The sequence below is a fragment of the Zalophus californianus genome, chromosome 7 (assembly GCF_009762305.2).
Source record: "Zalophus californianus isolate mZalCal1 chromosome 7, mZalCal1.pri.v2, whole genome shotgun sequence".
Taxonomy (NCBI): domain Eukaryota; kingdom Metazoa; phylum Chordata; class Mammalia; order Carnivora; family Otariidae; genus Zalophus; species Zalophus californianus.
This window is the reverse complement of record NC_045601.1, coordinates 117,720,447-117,739,702: the sequence shown is the minus strand read 5'-3', so window position 1 is coordinate 117,739,702 and position 19,256 is coordinate 117,720,447. Positions and strand designations below refer to the sequence as shown.

Genomic DNA, 19,256 nt, shown 5'->3' with positions numbered 1-19,256 from the left:
GGGAGCTTACCCACAGCCCTCAGAAACAGAAAAACTGAACTCAGCGGGTTTGTGAGTACCAAGCCTGTGCTTCTCTTTGCTGCTGGAAGTTCATTTAGATTGCCCCCAAATCTATCAAATAACAAAAAACCAATCAAGTAAATATTAAATCATGCAGCATCCCATCTAGCAAGTAGAGGGGAGCTTCAAAAGGCTACAGAAAAGGGAAAGTTTTTAAAGACAGAGAGGAAGTGGAAAAAAGGAAATTACTAGCAAAAAATCCATTGTTTTAGACAAGGTCACCCCCTGAGGGGAACAGTAGGAATCTAACAGTAAATATGATAGTGTTGACCAAAAAATTCCATGTCAACTGGTTAAAGGTTACATTTCTGGGGTGTTAAAACTACTTAAATTAGGTATTAAGTCTTAGTTTACTGATTTGGGCCCTTAACCTAAGTGACACCATTTTGGCCTGTGTCTTTATTTTGAATAGTAGGATAAACTAGAAACTAACAAAATTGACTGCCTATGGAGGTGGGGTGGGATCAGAGTGGAAACAAGAGTGCTGTGTGTAGATAGAATTATTGGGAAGGTGTGAACCTCCTCCTAATATAACTTTTGTACAGTTTTGACTGCTTGAAAATATGTTACTCCCAAAAAAAAAGAAAAAAAAGAAAATATGTTACTCCCTCGTATATTTAAAAACAAATCCAACAAAGATGAGAAAATAATCCTAAAATACAGACACTAACAAAATACAATTAACCATATTTCTCATGAATGATATAAGCACACTGAAAGGAAATACAATTAATCTAATTAGCTCCTAAATACAGTAATTTTGAGTATAAACTTTCAGGCTAAAAATGAGGAGAGGTATAAAGATTTATTAAACTTTAGTTAATAGGTTTGTTTTTCTTGGTTGCATGGGTGAGCAATTCTGAATGTATTTTTTTTTTGTTGTTTTTGTATTATAGCATTGAACAAGTAAACATATTCTGGATAATCAAACCAAGTCATTTCATGAACATGTTTTCATATTTTTAGATAAATACCTGGTGGAGATGTTGGTGGATCATAGGATAGGTATATATTCATTCATAGGATAGGCATATATTCAATAGAGGGATATTGTCCAAAGTGGTTGTATCATTTCTACACTCCATTCATCAATGTATGGAAGTTCTCATTGCCTCAGTCTCTCAACATTTGGTGCTGTCACTTTTTTTAATTCCATCCACTGGTGGGTGTATAGTGGTATCTCATTCTGGTAGTGTGTAGTGGTATCTCACTGTGGTTTTAATTTGCATGGTACTAAACCCTTTTTTTAAAGTGAACCCTTATGTTTATAGCAGCATTATTTATAATTGTCAAGGTATGGAAGCAGCCCAAGTGTCCATTGATTGATGAATGGATAAAAAAGATTCCACAATGGAATATTAGCCATAAAAAAGAATGAAATCTTGCCATTTGCAATCACATGAATGGAGCTAGAGAGTATAATGTTAATTGAAATGTTGGTCAAAGAAAGTCCAATACCGTGTGATTTCACTCATATGTGGAATTTAGGAAACAAAACAAATGAGCAAAGGGAAAAAAGAGAGAGAGACAAACCAAGAAACAGAGTCTTGATTATAGAGAACAGACTGATGATTACCAGAAGGGAGTGGGGTGGAGGGATGGGTGAAATAGGTGATGGTAATTAAGGAGAGCACTTGGCATGATGAACACCAGGTGTTGTATGGAACTGTTGAATCACCGTATTGTACAATTGAAACTAATGTAATACTGTATGCTAACTACTTGGAATTAAAATAAAAATTAAAAAAACACTTTTTAATGTGTTTATTGGCCATTTGTATTCTTTTTTTAATTATGTTATGTTAGTCACCATACAATACATTATTAGTTTTTGATGTAGTGTTCCATGATTCATTGTTTGCATCTAACACCCAGTGCTCCATGCAATATGTGCCCTCCTTAATACCTAACATCTTTGTCATATGTATTATTTGGCAGTGCTTGTTTTTCATGTCCTGTTAAATTATATTGCAGTTAATTTCATTTTTAAATTACTTGTTGGTAAGATATAAAAATGTCATTTGTTTTGTATAATGCTAATGCATCTAATGTTCTTTCCAAAGGTCTCTGAAGACTCTACTTTCAAATAAGTTCACATTCACAGGTACCAGGGATTAGGATTTTAACATACGCTTTTTGGGAACATAATTTAATCCATAACTGATATCCATATGCAAAAAATTAAACTTGACTCAAACTCTATACCTTACAAAAATCTAATTCAAAATAGATTATAGATCTGAATATAAAATGTTAAATAGTTAAACTTTATTTAAAAATATAGCAGAAAATCTGATTTTTTAAAGCCAAATAGTTTTTGAAACACCACAAAAATCATGATCCATAAAAGAAAGAATAAATTGAACTTAAAAACTTTACCTAGCCTCAGCAATCAGATAACAAAAAGAAATAAATGACATCCGAGTCAGCAAAGAAGTAGGCAAACTCTCACTGTTTGCAGATGATATGATACTTTATGTGGAAAGCCCAAAAGACTCCACCCCAAAACTGCTAGAACCCATACAGGAATTCAGTAAAGTGGCAGGATATAAAATCAATGCACAAAAATCATTTGCATTTCTATACGCCTACGAAGAGACAGAAGGAGAAAATCAAGGAATTGATCTCTTTTACAATTTACATTTTAAATTGTACCCAAAACCATAAGATACATAGGAATAAATCTAACCAAAGAGTCAAAGGATCTGTACTCAGAAAACTATAGAATACTCCTGAAAGAAATTGAGGGAGACAGGGGCGCCTGGGTGGCTCAGTTGGTTAGGCGACTGCCTTCAGCTCGGGTCATGATCCCAAGGTCCTGGGATCGAGCTCTGCATCCCTGCTCAGTGGAAGGCCTGCTTCTCCCTTTCCAACTCCCACTGCTTGGTTCCCTCTCTCGCTGTCTCTCTCTCTGTCAAATAAATAAGTAAAATCTTTAAAAAAAAAAGAAATCAAAAACATTCCATACTCATGGATTGGCAGAATAAATATTGTTAAAATGTCTATGCTACTAGAACAATCTACACATTTAATGCACTCCACATCAAAATACCATCAGCTTTTTTCACAGAACTGGAACAAATAATCCTAAAATTTGTATAAAACCAGAAAAGACCATGAATAGCAAGAAGAATGTTAAAAAAGAAAACCAAAGCTGGTGGCATCACAATTCCAGACTTCAAACTCAATTTCAAAGCTGTAATCATCAAGACAGTATGGTATTGGCACAAAAACAGACACATAGGTCAGTGGAACAGAGTAGAGAACTCAGAAATGGACCCTCAACTCATCTTTGACAAATCTGGAAAGAATATACAATGGAAAAAAGATAGTCTCTTCAACAAATGGTGTTGGGAAAATTGGACAGCCACATGCAGAAGAATGAAACTGGACCATTTCCTTATACCATACACAAAAATAGACTCAAAATGGATGGAAGACCTAAATGTGAGCTGGAAATCCATCATAATCCTAGAGGAGAACACAGGCAGCAATCTCTTTAACCTTGGCAAGGGAAACAAAAACAAAATGAGCTATTGGGACTTCATCAAGATAAAAACCCTCTGTGCAGCAAAGGAAACAATCAAAAAAATCAAAAGACAACCAATGGAATGGGAGAAGATATTTGCAAATGACATATCAGATAAAGGACTAGTATCCAAAATCTATAAAGAACTTATCAAACTCAAAACACAAAGAACAAATAATCCAATCAAGAAATGGGCAGAAGACATGAACAGACATTTCTGCAAAGACATCCAAATGGCCAACAGACACATGAAAAAGTGCTCAACATCACTCAGCACCAGGGAAATACAAATCAAAACTGCAATGAGATACCACCTCACACCAGTCAGAATGGCTAAAATTAACAAGTCAGGAAACAACAGGTGTTGGCAAGGAAGTGGGGAAAGGGGAACCCTCCTACTCTGTTGGTGGGAATGCAAGCTGATACAGCCACTCTGGAAAACAGTGTGGAGGTTCCTCAAAAAGTTGAAAATAGAGCTACCCTGTGACCCAGCAATTGCACTACTGGGCATTTTACCCAAAGATACAAATGTAGTAATCTGAAGGGGCACCTTCACCCCAGTGTTGATAGCAGCAATGTACACAATATCCAAACTATGGGAAGAGCCCAGATGCCCATTGACAGATGAATGGACAAAGAAGATGTGGTATATATATATAATGGAATATTATGCAGCCATCAAAAAATGAAATCTTGCCATTTGCAATGACGTGGATGGAATTAGAGGGTATTATGCTAAGCAAAATAAGTCAATCAGAGAAAGACAATTATCATATGATCTCACTGGTATGAGGAATTTAAGAAACAAGGCAGAGGATCATAGGGGAAGAGAGGAAAAAATGAAATAAGACAAAACCAGAGAGGGAGACAAACCAGAAGAGACTCAATCTCAGGAAACAAACTGAGGGTAGCTGGAGGGGAGGGGTTTGGGGGATGGGGTAGCTGGGTGATGGACATTGGGGAGGGTATGTGTTGTGGTGAGCGCTGTGTGTTGTGTAAGACTTATGAATCATAGACCTGTACCCCTGAAACGAATAATACATTATATATTAATAATAAAAAACTAAAATAATAAATAGTAGAAGATAACGAATAAAAAGAACTAGTCAAATCAGTCAAATAGCCATGAGAAGATCTGCTCCTTGAGGGCAGAGCTCCTGTCTAGTTGCATGTGATACATCCCCAGTGCCTAGAATGTGGTAGGCACATGGTAGATTCTCACTACTTGACAGTAAAAAAAAAAAAAAGGAATATATATAAATAAATATGTATTAAAAAACAAATAAATAATAAAAGCTTTTATCTGCAAAATATACTGTTAAGAGAATGAAAAGACAAGCTTCAGGCTGGTAAAAAAAATATTTGCAAATTACATATCCAACAAAGGACTTGTATCTAGAATATATAAAGAATTCTTAAAACTCAACAATGAGAAACAAACATGCCTCTCAAATGGACTACTTCCAGAAATAGACCCACACATACATAGTCAACTGATCTTTCACAAAGGTTCAAAGGCAATTCAATAAAGAAAGGAGAGTCTTTTCAACAAATGGTGCTGGAACAACTGGACATATACATGCAAAAAAAAATGAATCTACACATAGACCTTACATCTTAAATAATGATTAGGATATAAGCATATGAAAAGATTTCCTACATCATATGTCATTACAGAATTTGTAATTTAAACAACAATGAGATACCATGACACACCTATTAAAATGGCTAAAATCTAAAACTAAATACTGTCTCAGATGGTTAAGCGTCTGCCTTCGGTTCAGGTCACGATCTCAGGGTCCTGGGATTGAGTCCTGCATTGGGCTTCCTGCTCAGTGGGAAGCCTGCTTCTCCCTCTGCCTCTCTCTCTCTCTGTCTCTTATGAGTAAATAAGTAAAATCTTAAAAAAATAAAATAAAACTAAATATTGTCAAGGATATGAAACAATAGGAACTCTAATTCTTTATGATAATCATACACTAGGATCCAGCAATCATGCTCCTAAGTATTTACCCAAATGAGTTGAAAATGTATGTCCACAAATGACTTACATTTGAGTATTTATATCAGCTTTATTCATAATTGCTCCAAACTGGAAGAACCCAAAATGTCCTTCACCAGGAGGATGGATGCACACACAAAGTTTGGTATATTCTTATGATGAAATGTTATTCAGCAATAAGAAGAAATGTGCTATCAGACCACAAAAAGACATGGTAAAACCTTAAATGCATTTTTCTAAGTGAAGGAAACCATTCTAAAAAAGCTACAGATCTGTATGTTTTCAACTATCTGACGTTCAGGAAAAGGTGAAACTGTAAGAATGGTAAAAAGATCAGGGGTTGCCAGAAGTTGGAAGGAGGAGAGGAAGAATAAATGGGTGGAGCACAGAATATATTTAGGAGTGCAAAACTATTCTGTATGGTACTGTAATGTCATGACATTACTTATTTGTCAAAATCCCCATAGAAAGTACAACAAAGAGTGGGTCTAATGTACATGATGTAATTTAGTTAACAATAATCTATCAAACTGGCTCATCAATTGTAACAAAAGCACTACTTCAAGACATTACTAGGTGAAACTGTATAGGGAAGAGTGGATATATATATATATATATAAATTTTTTGTACTTTCTGTACAATTTTTTGGTAAACCTAAAACTGCTCTTCAAATAAAGTCTATTGAAATGTTTAGAAAATAGGCTATAGATTTGAACAGACACTTCACCCACAAGGCACACAAATGGTATACAAGCACAGGAAATGATGCTCCACATCATTGCCCATTAGACAAATTCAAGCAAAAATTTAGTGAAATACCACTACAAAATTATTATAAATAGGATTAAATAATAAAAGAGAAATGAAACAATAAGGAAAACTGACAGTAGCAGGTGCTGGTAAGGATGTGAAGCAGCTAGAGCTCTCAAACATTTCTAGTGGGACTTCACAATGGTAAAGCTGCTCTGGAAAGAGTCTCACAGTTTCTTACAAGGTTGAAACTTCTCTTACCAGATGACCCAGTAATTCCATTTTTAGATATTTATCACAAAAAAGTGAAAAATAATGTTCACACCAAAAAGTACACATGAGTGCCTATAGAAGCTTTATTTATAAAAATCCCAACCTGGAAACAACATAAATGGTATTCAGTGGGTGAATAGACAAACTGTGGTATATTCATTCAAAAGGATACTGCTCAGCAAATATTAGGAATGAAGTACTAATGCCTACATTAACATGGATGAATATAAAAGCCCCATTCTGAATGAAAAGCAGTTTCAATAGATAACATACTATATGATTTTATTTTTGTGACATCCTGAAAAATATAAAAGTATAGGGAAAGAAATCTGATTAATTTTTGCCAGGTAGGATATTTATGAAAAGTTTGACTACAAGGGAACAACATAAAAGTGTTTCTGGGGACAAAGGGACTTGTGTCCTTGTCTTGTACCTTGAATGCAGCAGTGGCCAGGTAAGTCTATAAAAATGTTAAAACTCATAGGCTTCTACTATAAAAAGTCAATTTTACTACATGTAAATTAAGAAAATGTCCTCTAAAAATATAAATGGTGGTAGGAAAAGAGAGGGTTGAATCAATATCTCATAAGGGAATGAAGAGAGTAAAAAGTGTAAGGATGAATTTCATGCAAAGGAAAGGATAAATTGAGGGATAAATTAGAAAACATTTGGTTTCCTGTGAATGTCTTACTGATTAAACAACTGAAAACACTTCAATTATTCATGTATTTGAAACTAAGTTTATTTTTCTGCATATCACTTTATAAACATAGTACAAAACCCAAAGGTATAAAAGAGTATAAAATAAAATGTTATTCTCTTTATTCCTACCTTTGTCAGATATTAAAGTTTCAACATTGTATGAACAATCACACACACTAGTTCCCTGTATACATTTATAGAAATAAAATGATTCTATTATATCAGTGTGTATGTTTTATATGTATATATATTTTCATTAAACGTAGCATAAGCAACATACACTTTTCCACACTTCACCATGCCTTTGGGGAGTCATTTATGAAGGACATAAAATGTTAGGGAGAACCAAAGAAAAGGACAAGGAAAAATAATTTGCTTCTGGTATAGGAGAATTCATGTCATTTCCTCATGCTTCAATCCACACTGCAGGTCTTAGGTGCTCCTAATACAGGGGAGGGACCACAGTAAGGGTTATGCTTCAGGCACTGGACAGATGGTCACATGTTTTGAATCACCGAGCCAAAGCCTGAAAAAAGGCCTTAGAGACCCATTAAAGGAACCTTGAAAGAAGGTGTGAATGTGGGATTTATCTGTCATATTATAGAATGAGATACGTCCATCCTCATACTCTAAGAAAATACACACTCTGGTAGGGGTCTCTTTTAGAGTAAGCTGCATTTCTGGAGAGGTGAGTGCCCAGTACTCACTTTTATAAAACCTGATGGCCCAGAAACCATCCTCAGGTTTTACACAAATCCTCCCCTGCCTCATTACATTATCGCTGCATATTCCCAGGTCCCAGGCTCCACTGTCTCTGATGTCTACTTCCCAGTAAATCCTCCCCGAGGTGATGACTGGGTGACCCAGAACACAGGGAAGGAAATTAAATCTCCTTGGGTCCTTAGGCAGATCTTGAGACTTCGTTCCACATGTTACACATTTGTTCCCTTGAGACAAGATGAGGGCAGGATGGGCTGTGGCTGGATCTAGAATAACATTTGCTGCAAAGACAATAATATTCTCTGAAAGACAGAATAATATTCTCTGAAAAGGTTAGAGTGATCCTGGAAGCAGAGATAGCTGTGTTAGCCTGAAATATCTCGGGGTTGTGGGAGGATATATATTCTCACTGGAGTTTTTCATCTGCTCTCCAGCAACTTCTCCTGAGACTGAGCTGGAGCATAAGGAGTAGAGGCCCTCTTAGACCATCAAGGAATGACTCACCAGCCTGGAAAAATTCTTTCCTCCAGTCTGAAAAGAACATAAATATGCATTATCAGACCTAATATTTGAATTTATTGGCACAAGAGGTAATTTCTTCCTTCTAATACTTTTTTTGTTAATGTCCCAAATTTATTAAGTAATGTTTGCTTGACCTAAAGTTTTCACTGCTTTTCTTGTTAAATATTCCCATAAAGATTAATTCCTCTAATTTGTATTTTCTTCAGTATAGACTAGAGATGTTCCCAAGATAGTTATCTTCTTTTTAAGTAGGCAGTGAAATTACATGTCTCCATTCCCCACCCCATTGCATTTAGGTGAGTTTATGTGACTGAGTTATGGTCAATAAAATGTGCACAGCAGGAATCATAACATTTATACTTTTGACAATAAAATAGTTCATATGATATTTTTTCATTCTTATTCCCATTATAACACTTTCCCACTCCTCCCCTAGGTACAAGCCTAAGACCAAAGACCCTAAAAATGGAGACATGACAGAACAGATAAAACTGACTACAAATACAGACATCCATAATAAGTAGAGAAAACATTTGCTAAAACTGTTGCCTATGATCATTTGAAAAGCATATCATGTGTCCTAAACAGACTGCAGATATGAAGGAATGTGTTTGAAAAGAGAACATTCATTGAATCTGTTTTTAACAACCTATTGAAAAAAAACTATTCATTTTCAAAATAATTATTTACCTTTTTTAGGACATAAATCAAAATAAATGGAAAAACTCAAAAAAATGGGCACTTATCAGAGTTTAAAAAGATGACCTTTTCTAGATCAAGAATTAGCCCACCAACTGTTTTTATAAATACAGTTTTGTTGGAAGACAGCCAAACTAATTCATTTTGTATTGCCCATGGCTCCTTAGTGTACAAGGCACCATTGAGTAATTGTGAAGAGACCATATAGCCCACAAACCCTAAACTATTTACAATATGGATCCTTACAGAACAAGTATGGTAATCACTTTTCTAGACTACCCCAGAGAAGAGATGAAGTTAAATAGTGTATTTTTAGCACAAAGGAATAGGGCAATTTCTTTATTGAACAAAGTGACTTAAGGAAAAGAACAAGTTAAGATGATGGATTTTTCATAGTTGCTTCAGGTAGCTTCAAGAAACCAACCATAAAAGGAGATGTATAAGAAAATAAATCAGATTGGCAAATATGTCTACAGTTACTTTGGATATAGTTCTTGCTACATGAAACTAACTGGGAGGAAATATATGAGAAGCCTATAAAATTCAGAGGAAAATGTCAAAAATAAAATGAAGCATAGGGCTTCTGTAATGGCTGAATGAATGGCTTGGTAAATTCTCTCTCCCAAAGCAACAATAAAACTAGAAAAGTTCTCAAATTGGAAATGTTGAATTCTAGAAATTCACAAAGGGCACACCACAAATTGAGAAACACTTAGGAAAAACTAAAATGATTAATAAAAAAAGTCCATAAAAGGATCTTCTCTCATTAAAATGGAATTAAGTTGAAAATAAAAAACAGGAGCAAATTTTAGAAACAAAGAAAAATTTGGTATTAAACAATATATTTATGAATAATCTGTCGAACAAAAAGGAAATCAAAAGAGAATTTAGAAGATATTTTGAGTTGAATGAAAGTGAAAACATTACATACCAAAATTTATTGGATGCAGCTAAAAGCAGTGCCTAAAGGGAAATTTAGTTTTAAATGTCTGATATAGAAAAGGAGAATTAAACCAATTACTAATTAAACCAATAAACTAAGCTTCTCCTAAAGAGACTAAAAAGTGAATAATAAACTGAGCTTGAAGCAATCAAAAGTAAGCAAATAATGAAATTAGAAATCAGTGAAGAAGGGTCGCCTGGGTGGCTAAGTTAGTTAAGCATCTGCCTTCGGCTCAGGTCAAGATCTCAGGGTCCTGGGATGGAACCATGCTGTGGACTTTCTGCTCAGTGGTAAGTCTGCTTCTCCCTCTCCTCTGTGCCTCCCCTCCTTCATGCTCTTTCTCTCTAATAAGTAAATAAAATCTTTTTAAAAACATTAAAGAAATCAATGAAGAAAACCCTAAATTCAATATTTGACTGTCTCAGTCAGTTAAATAAATGTTCCTTCTTAGAAAAGTCAGCAAAGTTCAATAATAAGAAGCACAGGCACTTTGTTATGTTGAGCACCAGGTGTTGTAAGGAAGTGTTGAATCACTAAACTGTACACCTGAAACTAATATTACACTGTATGTGAACTAACTGGAATTTAAATAAAAACTTAAAAAAATTTTTTTAAAAGCCACAATAATCAACACACACACACACAAAAGGGGATTTTGCAAGACAGGACATCAGTATTAAACTCTCAGAAATTAGAAGGCTAAAATGGGAATTCTATGAAAAGCCCTATGCCACTGAATTAGACTTAGATGAAATGCATAAATTCTTTAAAATACAAATTACTGAAAATGACTCAAGAAATAGAAGATCTAGATAGATCTCTAACAAGTAAGATATTAATTATTAATTATACAATTACAAGAATTATTAATTATAAAATTTCTACAAAGAAATTCCCAGGCCCAGTTGGCTTTACTAGTGTACTTTACCAAAAATTTAAAAAATAAATAATGGCAATAGTCAACAAAATCCTCTAGAAAATAAAGGAGGGAGGGATATTTCTCAACTAATTCCAGGAGGTTAGTATCACACTGATACCAAAGCCAGAAAAGACATCACAAATATTCTTCATGAATACAAATGCAAAATCTCTCAATAAAAATTAACAAACAGAATATAACACATACAAAAAAGATTATAGACCACCATCAAGTGGGGTTTGTGCCCAGAGTGTAAGATCACCTTAATGTGTGAAAATCAATTAATGTAACAAGCCATACTAATAAAATAATCAATAAAATGACATAATCATAATCACAATAGGCACAGAAAAAGGCATTTGATAAAATCCAATACCCACCATGATAAAAAAAAATCAATAAACTGAAACAGAAAGGCAGTTTTCAACCTGATAAACTGTATCTATGAAAAATATACAACAGATGAAATACTTAATAATAAAATAATGATTTTTTTCACTTCATGGTAGGGATCAAGGCAAGGATGTCTGCTTTTGCTATTTCTTTTCAACATTGTAATGGAGATTCTATGCAGTTAGTTAAAAAAAAAAGAATTCAGATTTGAAAAAAGAGGTAAATCTCCTTTTATTAACAGTTGACTCATCATTCCTGAAGAAAATCATACAAATGTCCACTAAAGTCTACTAGAACTAAATCAATAAATTCAACAAGGTTACAGGATAAAAAAGTTGATACACAAAATTTAATCATGTCTAAAATGAAATTAAACTATTCCATTCACAATTTCAAAAAATGTCAAATAGGAAGAAATTTAATGAAAAAGTGTAAGATTTGTACACTAAAACTACAAAACATTGCAGAGACAATACAGATGATATAAGTAAAAAGAGAAACAGTCTATGCTCATGAATAGAAAGTCTAATATTAAAATGGCAATTCAGGGGGGCTGGGTGGCTTAGACGGTTAAGCGTCTGCCTGCCTTCGGCCCACATCATCCCAGGGTCCTGGGATCGAATCCCACACCCAGCTCCCTGCTCTGAGGGGTCTGACTCTCTGTTTCTCCCTCTGCCTTCCACTCCCCTTGCTTGTGAGTGCTCTCTTTCTCTCCGACAAATAAATAAATAAGTCTTTAAAATGGCAATTCACCCCAGGTTTATTGATTCAACGCAATTCCTAACAGAATTATTCCAGATTTTTTTTGTTTTTGTTTTTTTGAGAAATTTTCAAGTAGATTTTAGAATTCATATGGAAATGCAAAGGAACCAGAATAGCCAAAACAATTTTTTAAAGAAGATCAAAATGAGAAGACTTACATTTTCAAATTTTAAAACATACTATAAGACAATAGTAATGAAGAGAATATGAAGAGAATGGCATGAAGACAGACAAATCAGTGGAACACAATTTTAAATCCAGAAATCAACTCATGATCAATTGATATTTTCAAAAGATGCCAAGGCAATTCAATGGGGAAAGATACAGTCTTTTCAAGAGTTGGTGCTGGTACATCAGATATCGACATGCAAAAAGATGTATTGGGATCTTTCCCTCACCCCACACAAAATATGAACTCAAATGTGTCATAGACCTAAAGGCAAGAACTAAAACTATAAGATTTTCAATAGAAAAAATTGGAGAAAAATATTTGAAACCTTGAATTATGCAAGGTCTTCTGAAATATGAAGCCAAAAGCTTGTTATAAACAAACTGATAAATTGGACCTCATCAAAATAAAAACTTCTGCATTTCAAAATATACGAATAAGAAAATGAAAGGACAATACACATATAGAAGAAAATATGTTCAAACAATTTATCTGATAAGATATTTGTATCCAAATATATAAGATTTCTTAAAAGTCAAAAATGGGATGACAAACATTCCAATGGAAAAATGGCAAAATAGGGTGCCTGGGTGGCGTAGTTGTTTAAGCATCTGCTCAGGTCATGATCCCAGGGTCCTGGGATGGAGCCCCATGTTGGAATCCCTGTTCAGTGGGGAATCTGCTTCTCCCCCTCCCACTTCCTCTTCCCCTCCCCCACTCATGCTCTTTCTCTCTCTCTTGCTCTCTCTCTCAAATAAATAAATAAAATCTTTTAAAAATAAATAAAAATTAAATTAAAAATGGCAAAATAATAAATAGATATTTCATCAAGGAAGGAATACAAATGGCTATAAACTACATAAAATAATATTCAACATCATTTTACATTAGAGAAATTCAAATTAATACCACAAACAGATTACTTCACATCCACTAGGAAGACCATAATAAGAATTATAGATAATAACAAATGCTGTCATGTACTGCTGCCCAAAATGTAAAATGGTACAGACACTTGGTTAACAATTTTATAATTTCATTAAATTTTAAACATAAATTTATCATATGATTTAGAATTCCCACTCCTAAGTCTATAATCAAGAAAAAATAAAACACATTTTCATTCAAAGATATGTATGTGAATGTTCCTAGCAGAATTTTTCATAAGGCTTCAAAAGTGGAAATTGGTGCAGCCACTCTGGAAAGCAGTATGGAGTTTCCTCAAAAAGTTAAAAAGAGAACTACCCTCTGATCCAGCAATTGTGTTACTAAATATTTACCCAAAAGATACAAAAATACTGGTTCGTGGGGGCACATTCATCCCAATGTTTATAGCAGCATTATTTACAATAGCCAAATTATGGAAAGAGCCCATATGTTCATTGACTGTTGAATGGATAAAGAAATTGTGTGTGTGTGTGTGTGTAGAATATTACTCAGCCATAAGAAAGAATGAAATCTTGCCATTTTGCAACAATGTGGATGGAGCTAGAGTGTATTATGCTAAGTGAAATAAGTCAGTCAGAGAAAGAGAAATATCATATGATCTCATTCATACGTGGAATTTAAGAAATGGGGGAGAAAAAAGAGAGAACCATAAAACAGCCTCTTAACTATACAGAACAAACTGAGGGTTGCTGGAGGGGAGGTGGGTTTGGCAAATGGGCTAAATGGGTGATGGGTATTAAGGAGGGCAAGTACTGTGGTGAGCACAAGGCGTTATATGTGGATGAATCACTAAATTCTATTCCTGAAACTAATATTACACTATATGTTAACTAACTAGAATTTAAATTAAAACTATAAAAAAATGGGAGTATTCTAAATACCTATTATCTGGGGAATGAATAAGCATAATGTGGCATATCCTTACAATGGAATACTATCTGGCAATATAAAGGAACAAGGTACTAAAACATGCTAAAAGGAGAGTCTCAAAAACATGTTAAATTAAAAAAAAAACAGACAAGAAAGGCCATGTATTACATGATTCCAATTATACATATCCAAAAGGCAAAGCTATAAGAGAAAGTAGACTAGGGATTGCCTGAGCCTGGGAAAGGACTGGCAGAAAATGGAAACAAAAGATCTTTTGGGGTGATAGAAATCTCCAAAAAAACTGGATTTGATGGTTGTTGCCCAACTGTGTAAATGTATTAACAAATCATTGAATTGATTTTCAAAAAATGTGTGAACACTTAGTTAAATGTATGGTATGTAAATTATATCCAATAACACTTTTTTCCAAAAAAAAATGAGCTGAGTAAAAAAATTCTGTAAGCATGAAAGCTGCAAAGCATATTTTGTAATAGTAAATTTGCACAAGCCAGAAGAGTGCTATGCCACTATGTGTTTGAAGTGGGGCAGAGCTAAGGGCTACTGAGGAAAACAAGAAGCAAGTTACATGTTAAGAGCAAAATAAGGGTCTACATAATCAGGAAAATTCCTCCACCCTCAGAATAGGGGGCCTTCACAACATGGCCTGGTGGAAATTCTTACTGCTGTTGGTAAATGATGCCTGTGGTGCTTTCTCCTTCCTTATTCTAAACAAAAATTTTTATTCCATGTTTTATTGCATTGTCTAAGTATGGAATGGAGGGTACAGACAACTCTTTTCTTTGAGTACACAGATTTCACAATCCAGAAGAGTTACATCCACTGACAGAAGACGAGTGGGCATCTCCTAAAGATCTTGGCCTTAGGGTTTGTTGCAGTGACTCCATGGACCCTTGGCTTCTCTTTTTGAAAAAGGACCAAGTTAGATAGATACAGGAAAAGAAACATTAAATTGATCCTTGTTACCTGAAAGACAGCTTGTTGTAGAGATGGCAAAACTCTAACAATACTCATTGCTTTTCTGTTTTTCTGGGAAAACAGCTAAACCACCTTTCCCAGCTCCATTGTGTCTAGGTGAAACCACATGACAGACTGGCCTATGTAGACATAAGTGGTCAATGCCTTTTCTTTCTTTTTTTTTTTAAGATTTTATTTATTTATTTGAGAGAGAGAGAATGAGAGATAGAGAGCACGAGAGGGAAGAGGGTCAGAGGAAGAAGCAGACTCTCCGCCGAGCAGGGAGCCCGATGTGGGACTCCATCCCGGGACTCCAGGATCATGACCCGAGCCGAAGGCAGTTGCTTAACCAACTGAGCCACCCAGGCGTCCGGTCAATGCCTTTTCAACCCCTGCCACAAAACACTATATATTTTGGTGATCTTCACATTTCTTTTTCTCAAAAAATTTTGACTGGAGTTAAGCGTCTGGCTTCGGCTCAGGTCATGATCCCACGGTCCTGGGATCGAGCCCTGCATCGGGCTCCCTGCTCTGCAGAAAGCCTTCTTCTCCTTCTCCCACTCCCCCTGCTTGTGTTCCCTCTCTCACTGTGTCTCTCTCTGTCAATTAAATAAATAAAATCTTAAAAAAAATTTTTTGACTGGCATTGAAGGACATCGAGAATATTGGGAAGTTACACAATGAAAGAGTCCAGATCAAAGTCATTGCTTAGAGGACATCTCCCAAGTAGGTCTTCTTAACCAGGAATATTTGTATACACATTAGAAATACAATCTAGCTTGCTAAACTATTTCACATTTTGATGTTTATTTGAAAGAGTAGCTAGAATTAATTCACATAAATATAAAACCTCCTTGGAATTGTGAAAAGGGAAAAAGTAAATTTATTAAACTGACAAGATACTCTTTTTATTTCTTAATATCTTCTTTAATTAACTTGTAAATGTCCTGTGAGACACAGGTTAGAAAAAGATGGAAAGAAAAGTAATTTATATATCTTGGTAAGTTTTCTATAGAACAGAAGTTATCTACAATACATTTTTCTCTGTCATGTAGTAGTTAGTAGCATGATATCTTGCAGAATTTAGGAGCTTAATTATATATCTTAGAATCAGGGAAGATTATCATGGTCAAGGCAATGTACTCACCAGGGTACAATGATGTGTTCTGCCAGCCTGCAAGGGAACAAGATGATGAAATATTATTACCCTTTCCTGGTCCTTCTCATATCTTTTTCTCTCTTCTCATCACTGGCATTCTCTAAGTATTCAGTTACATATTTATCTCTCTGTCACTTTCCTTCCTCACAAGCATGTGACCATTCCTTACCTGAACTAGAAAATGGTTGAGTTGTGTATGTGTGTGGAAAAATATAAACTCAGGAAAAAAAGGCAAACTAAAAATAATAAAAAGAAGAAAGGAAATAAGGGAGATAGAAAATGAAGGAGTGATGATAGAAAGGTGGATAGTTTGAGATAAAGATAGAAAAGAAGGATGGAAAATGGAAGCAAATAAGAAAAGAAAGGAATTAGGAAGAACAGAGTGAAGAGATAAAGAATTAAGAAAGTGACACGAAGTGAAAAGGATATTCCAAATTAGGGAAAAATGAGTTAACTAACTTTACAGATTCTCTTCCATTTATGCTCCTACACAGTGAACACAGGCAATGGTATAGTATGCCCGACTCGTGGGAACAGGGTTTAGAGTAGAGTTAGGAGTCTTACTATTTGTGGAATTTAAAAACTGCCATGAAAGAACTTCTGAGCTACTTACCATTCCTAAATTGGGTTCTTCTCTGATCTGAAAGGAAATGTACATAGAAGACTGGGACTTTATCGAAGACATGCATTTTTTGATACTCTATCACTATCATATTAGTCAAGCCATTGCTCCCTTATAAATTATTTCTTATGGATATAATAAAGTTGACTTACATGATTTTTAGGACTTAATCAAAATAAGCAGGTAAATCATTCTTAGCATGATAACTGCAATATAAAGAGGCAATAGGAAAATGTAAAAGACACCCAAAATAAAGAGGTAAAGGAACAGGATAAAGTGAAGCATGGGATTTCCACAATATAATATCTTGCAAATATTTTAACTATTGGAATACAATTACCAATTTCCTTTTGCAATTCTCCTGATATACAAAAGTGAAAACCCCATTTTAATGTCACAGAGAAAAGAAAAATTAAAGTTCCTTAAAAGAATTACATGTGAAATAAGTTACTCTATTAAAATTTTAAAAAAGCCCTCACTTTTCTAGAACACTTATTGAAAACAAAACAAAGCAAAAATATAGCACATGCTTACATGGATAAATTATTTTACAGTTGAAATTCAAGAGAAAATTGCCAAAATCCCCAGTGATATATTGTTTTTTAACTATTTTCAAATGCTGATATTAATGAATGTAATGTAGTCATACTATCCATCATCTGTGTAGTAATAGCTACAATTTATTCAATGCTTCCACTGAGATAGGTATTATTTAATGGCTTTATATAATTACTCAGTTGAATGCTAGCAACATAATGGTGAAGTAGTACTCCTCTGTTTACAGAATAAAGATCTGAGAATCAAAGGGGTCAATAACATGATGAAGTTTCTGTTGGTAAATGGGCAGATCAATGACTTAAACCCAGGTATGTTAAACTGCAGATTAAAGACTCACTCACTATGCCATAATCCTTCACTTTGGGTTCAGCCAGCTGAGACTTCAGTTAAAAGGTAGAGAGAGTAGTAGTGTTTGTTCTCTATAAGGAACAATCTATTGCACATTTTTTGAAAAAAATAGTGCCTTGCTTATAAGAGTTTCAGTTTTACTTAGAATCAGATTGTTGGCACAGCAAGAACCATGAGAGCTCTTTCAAATACATTGTCAGATTAGATTTCACTTATCTCAGAGCTACTAGAAGAAGTTATTGCTAACATCAAGGAAACAGCTGAAAAATAATACATTAGATTAAGATAGGGATGAATGACAGAAGTGAGTTAACTAATGGGAGAAGAACAAAGCAAGAAACAGGTAAGGGAAATAGTAATAAAATAAACACAAATGAAAATCATAAAAGTAAATTATGTAGAGAAAGTAGGAGGAATGGAAAAGGAAAAAGCAAGCAAAAATCCATATGGGAAGATCATATCTTGTAAATAAATTATTAAATTTTACCATTTTCTTTCCGAAGTTCACCTGAAAATAAAACAGAGTAATGTGAAAATCACTATGACACGGACAATAGGAATATCATATTTTGTAAATAGTCACTAAATTTTACCATTTTCTTTCCGAAGTTCACCTGAAAATAAAACAGAGTAATGTGAAAATCACTATGACACGGACAATAGGAATATCATATTTTGTAAATAGTCATTAAATTTTACCATTTTCTTTCTGAAGTTCATCTGAAAAATTAAAAAAAAGTAATATAAAAATCATTATGAAACAAACAGAACAAACAAAAAATCTTGCAAAAATCTTTTCTCCTATTGTGTGTATAATAGGTTAGCCACTTCAGAGAAAAAAAGATTATATTTATTTTCTAGGTGTTTTACTGAAGAACTTATGGGATTCCACATTGCTTTATGTCAAATGGTAAAGCAGAAAAATAATTTTAAATTTCTTGTGACTGAACTTAACATCCCCCAAAATAATTTCGTAGAGTCTTCTTTAAGCATGGTATCATTGTCGTCATAATCATCCTCATCACCCCCACCATCATCACCAGCATCCCCACTGACATTCATTAAGTGCTTTCTCTGCACTAAGCTCTGTGATACATGCTTCACAAGCAGCATCACATTTGATCACCAAAAGTGCTTCAGAAATCATGATGCTTATGCAAAAGAGTAAACTGAGGTTAAAGCAATAGAAGTGATCTGCAAATGAAATAACAGAAGGTCAAATCAGTTCGTTTACTACCAAAGTCCTTGGTTCAACACAATGCCAAGATGCCCAGTGTTGCTCTCATACAGTCAAGAGCTGACATTGCTTAGATTATGTGATTTGTACTTATG

The 19,256-nt window shown here is 34.4% G+C and overlaps 1 protein-coding gene across 1 annotated transcript; it reads right to left on the bottom strand.

Annotated features, from left to right (window-relative positions):
* Nucleotides 1–7,349: 7,349 nt before the first annotated feature.
* Nucleotides 7,350–19,071, bottom strand: LOC113927969 (butyrophilin subfamily 1 member A1-like). Its single transcript, XM_027604078.2, has 7 exons — nt 18,981–19,071; nt 18,518–18,538; nt 18,412–18,432; nt 17,010–17,036; nt 16,385–16,411; nt 8,542–8,568; nt 7,350–8,318 (listed from the first exon to the last, which is right to left on the bottom strand). The coding sequence occupies exons 1-7, from the start codon at nt 19,069–19,071 to the stop codon at nt 7,789–7,791; spliced, it is 744 nt and encodes a 247-aa protein (XP_027459879.1). The 3' UTR covers nt 7,350–7,788.
* Between the last annotated feature and the right edge of the window lie 185 nt (nt 19,072–19,256).

Bases quoted from the DNA above. Each gene is read 5' to 3' on its own strand.
- LOC113927969 (XM_027604078.2), bottom strand. From the start codon at position 19,071: ATGATTTCTGAAGCACTTTTGGTGATCAAATGTGATGCTGCTTGTGAA. The intron at 8,569-16,384 runs GTGAGTACATTG...TGTTCTTTTCAG, and splicing joins GAACACATCATTGTACCCTG to ACTGGAGGAAAGAATTTTTC. The intron at 8,319-8,541 runs GTGAGTCATTCC...TTGTCTTTGCAG, and splicing joins GAAAGAATTTTTCCAGGCTG to CAAATGTTATTCTAGATCCA.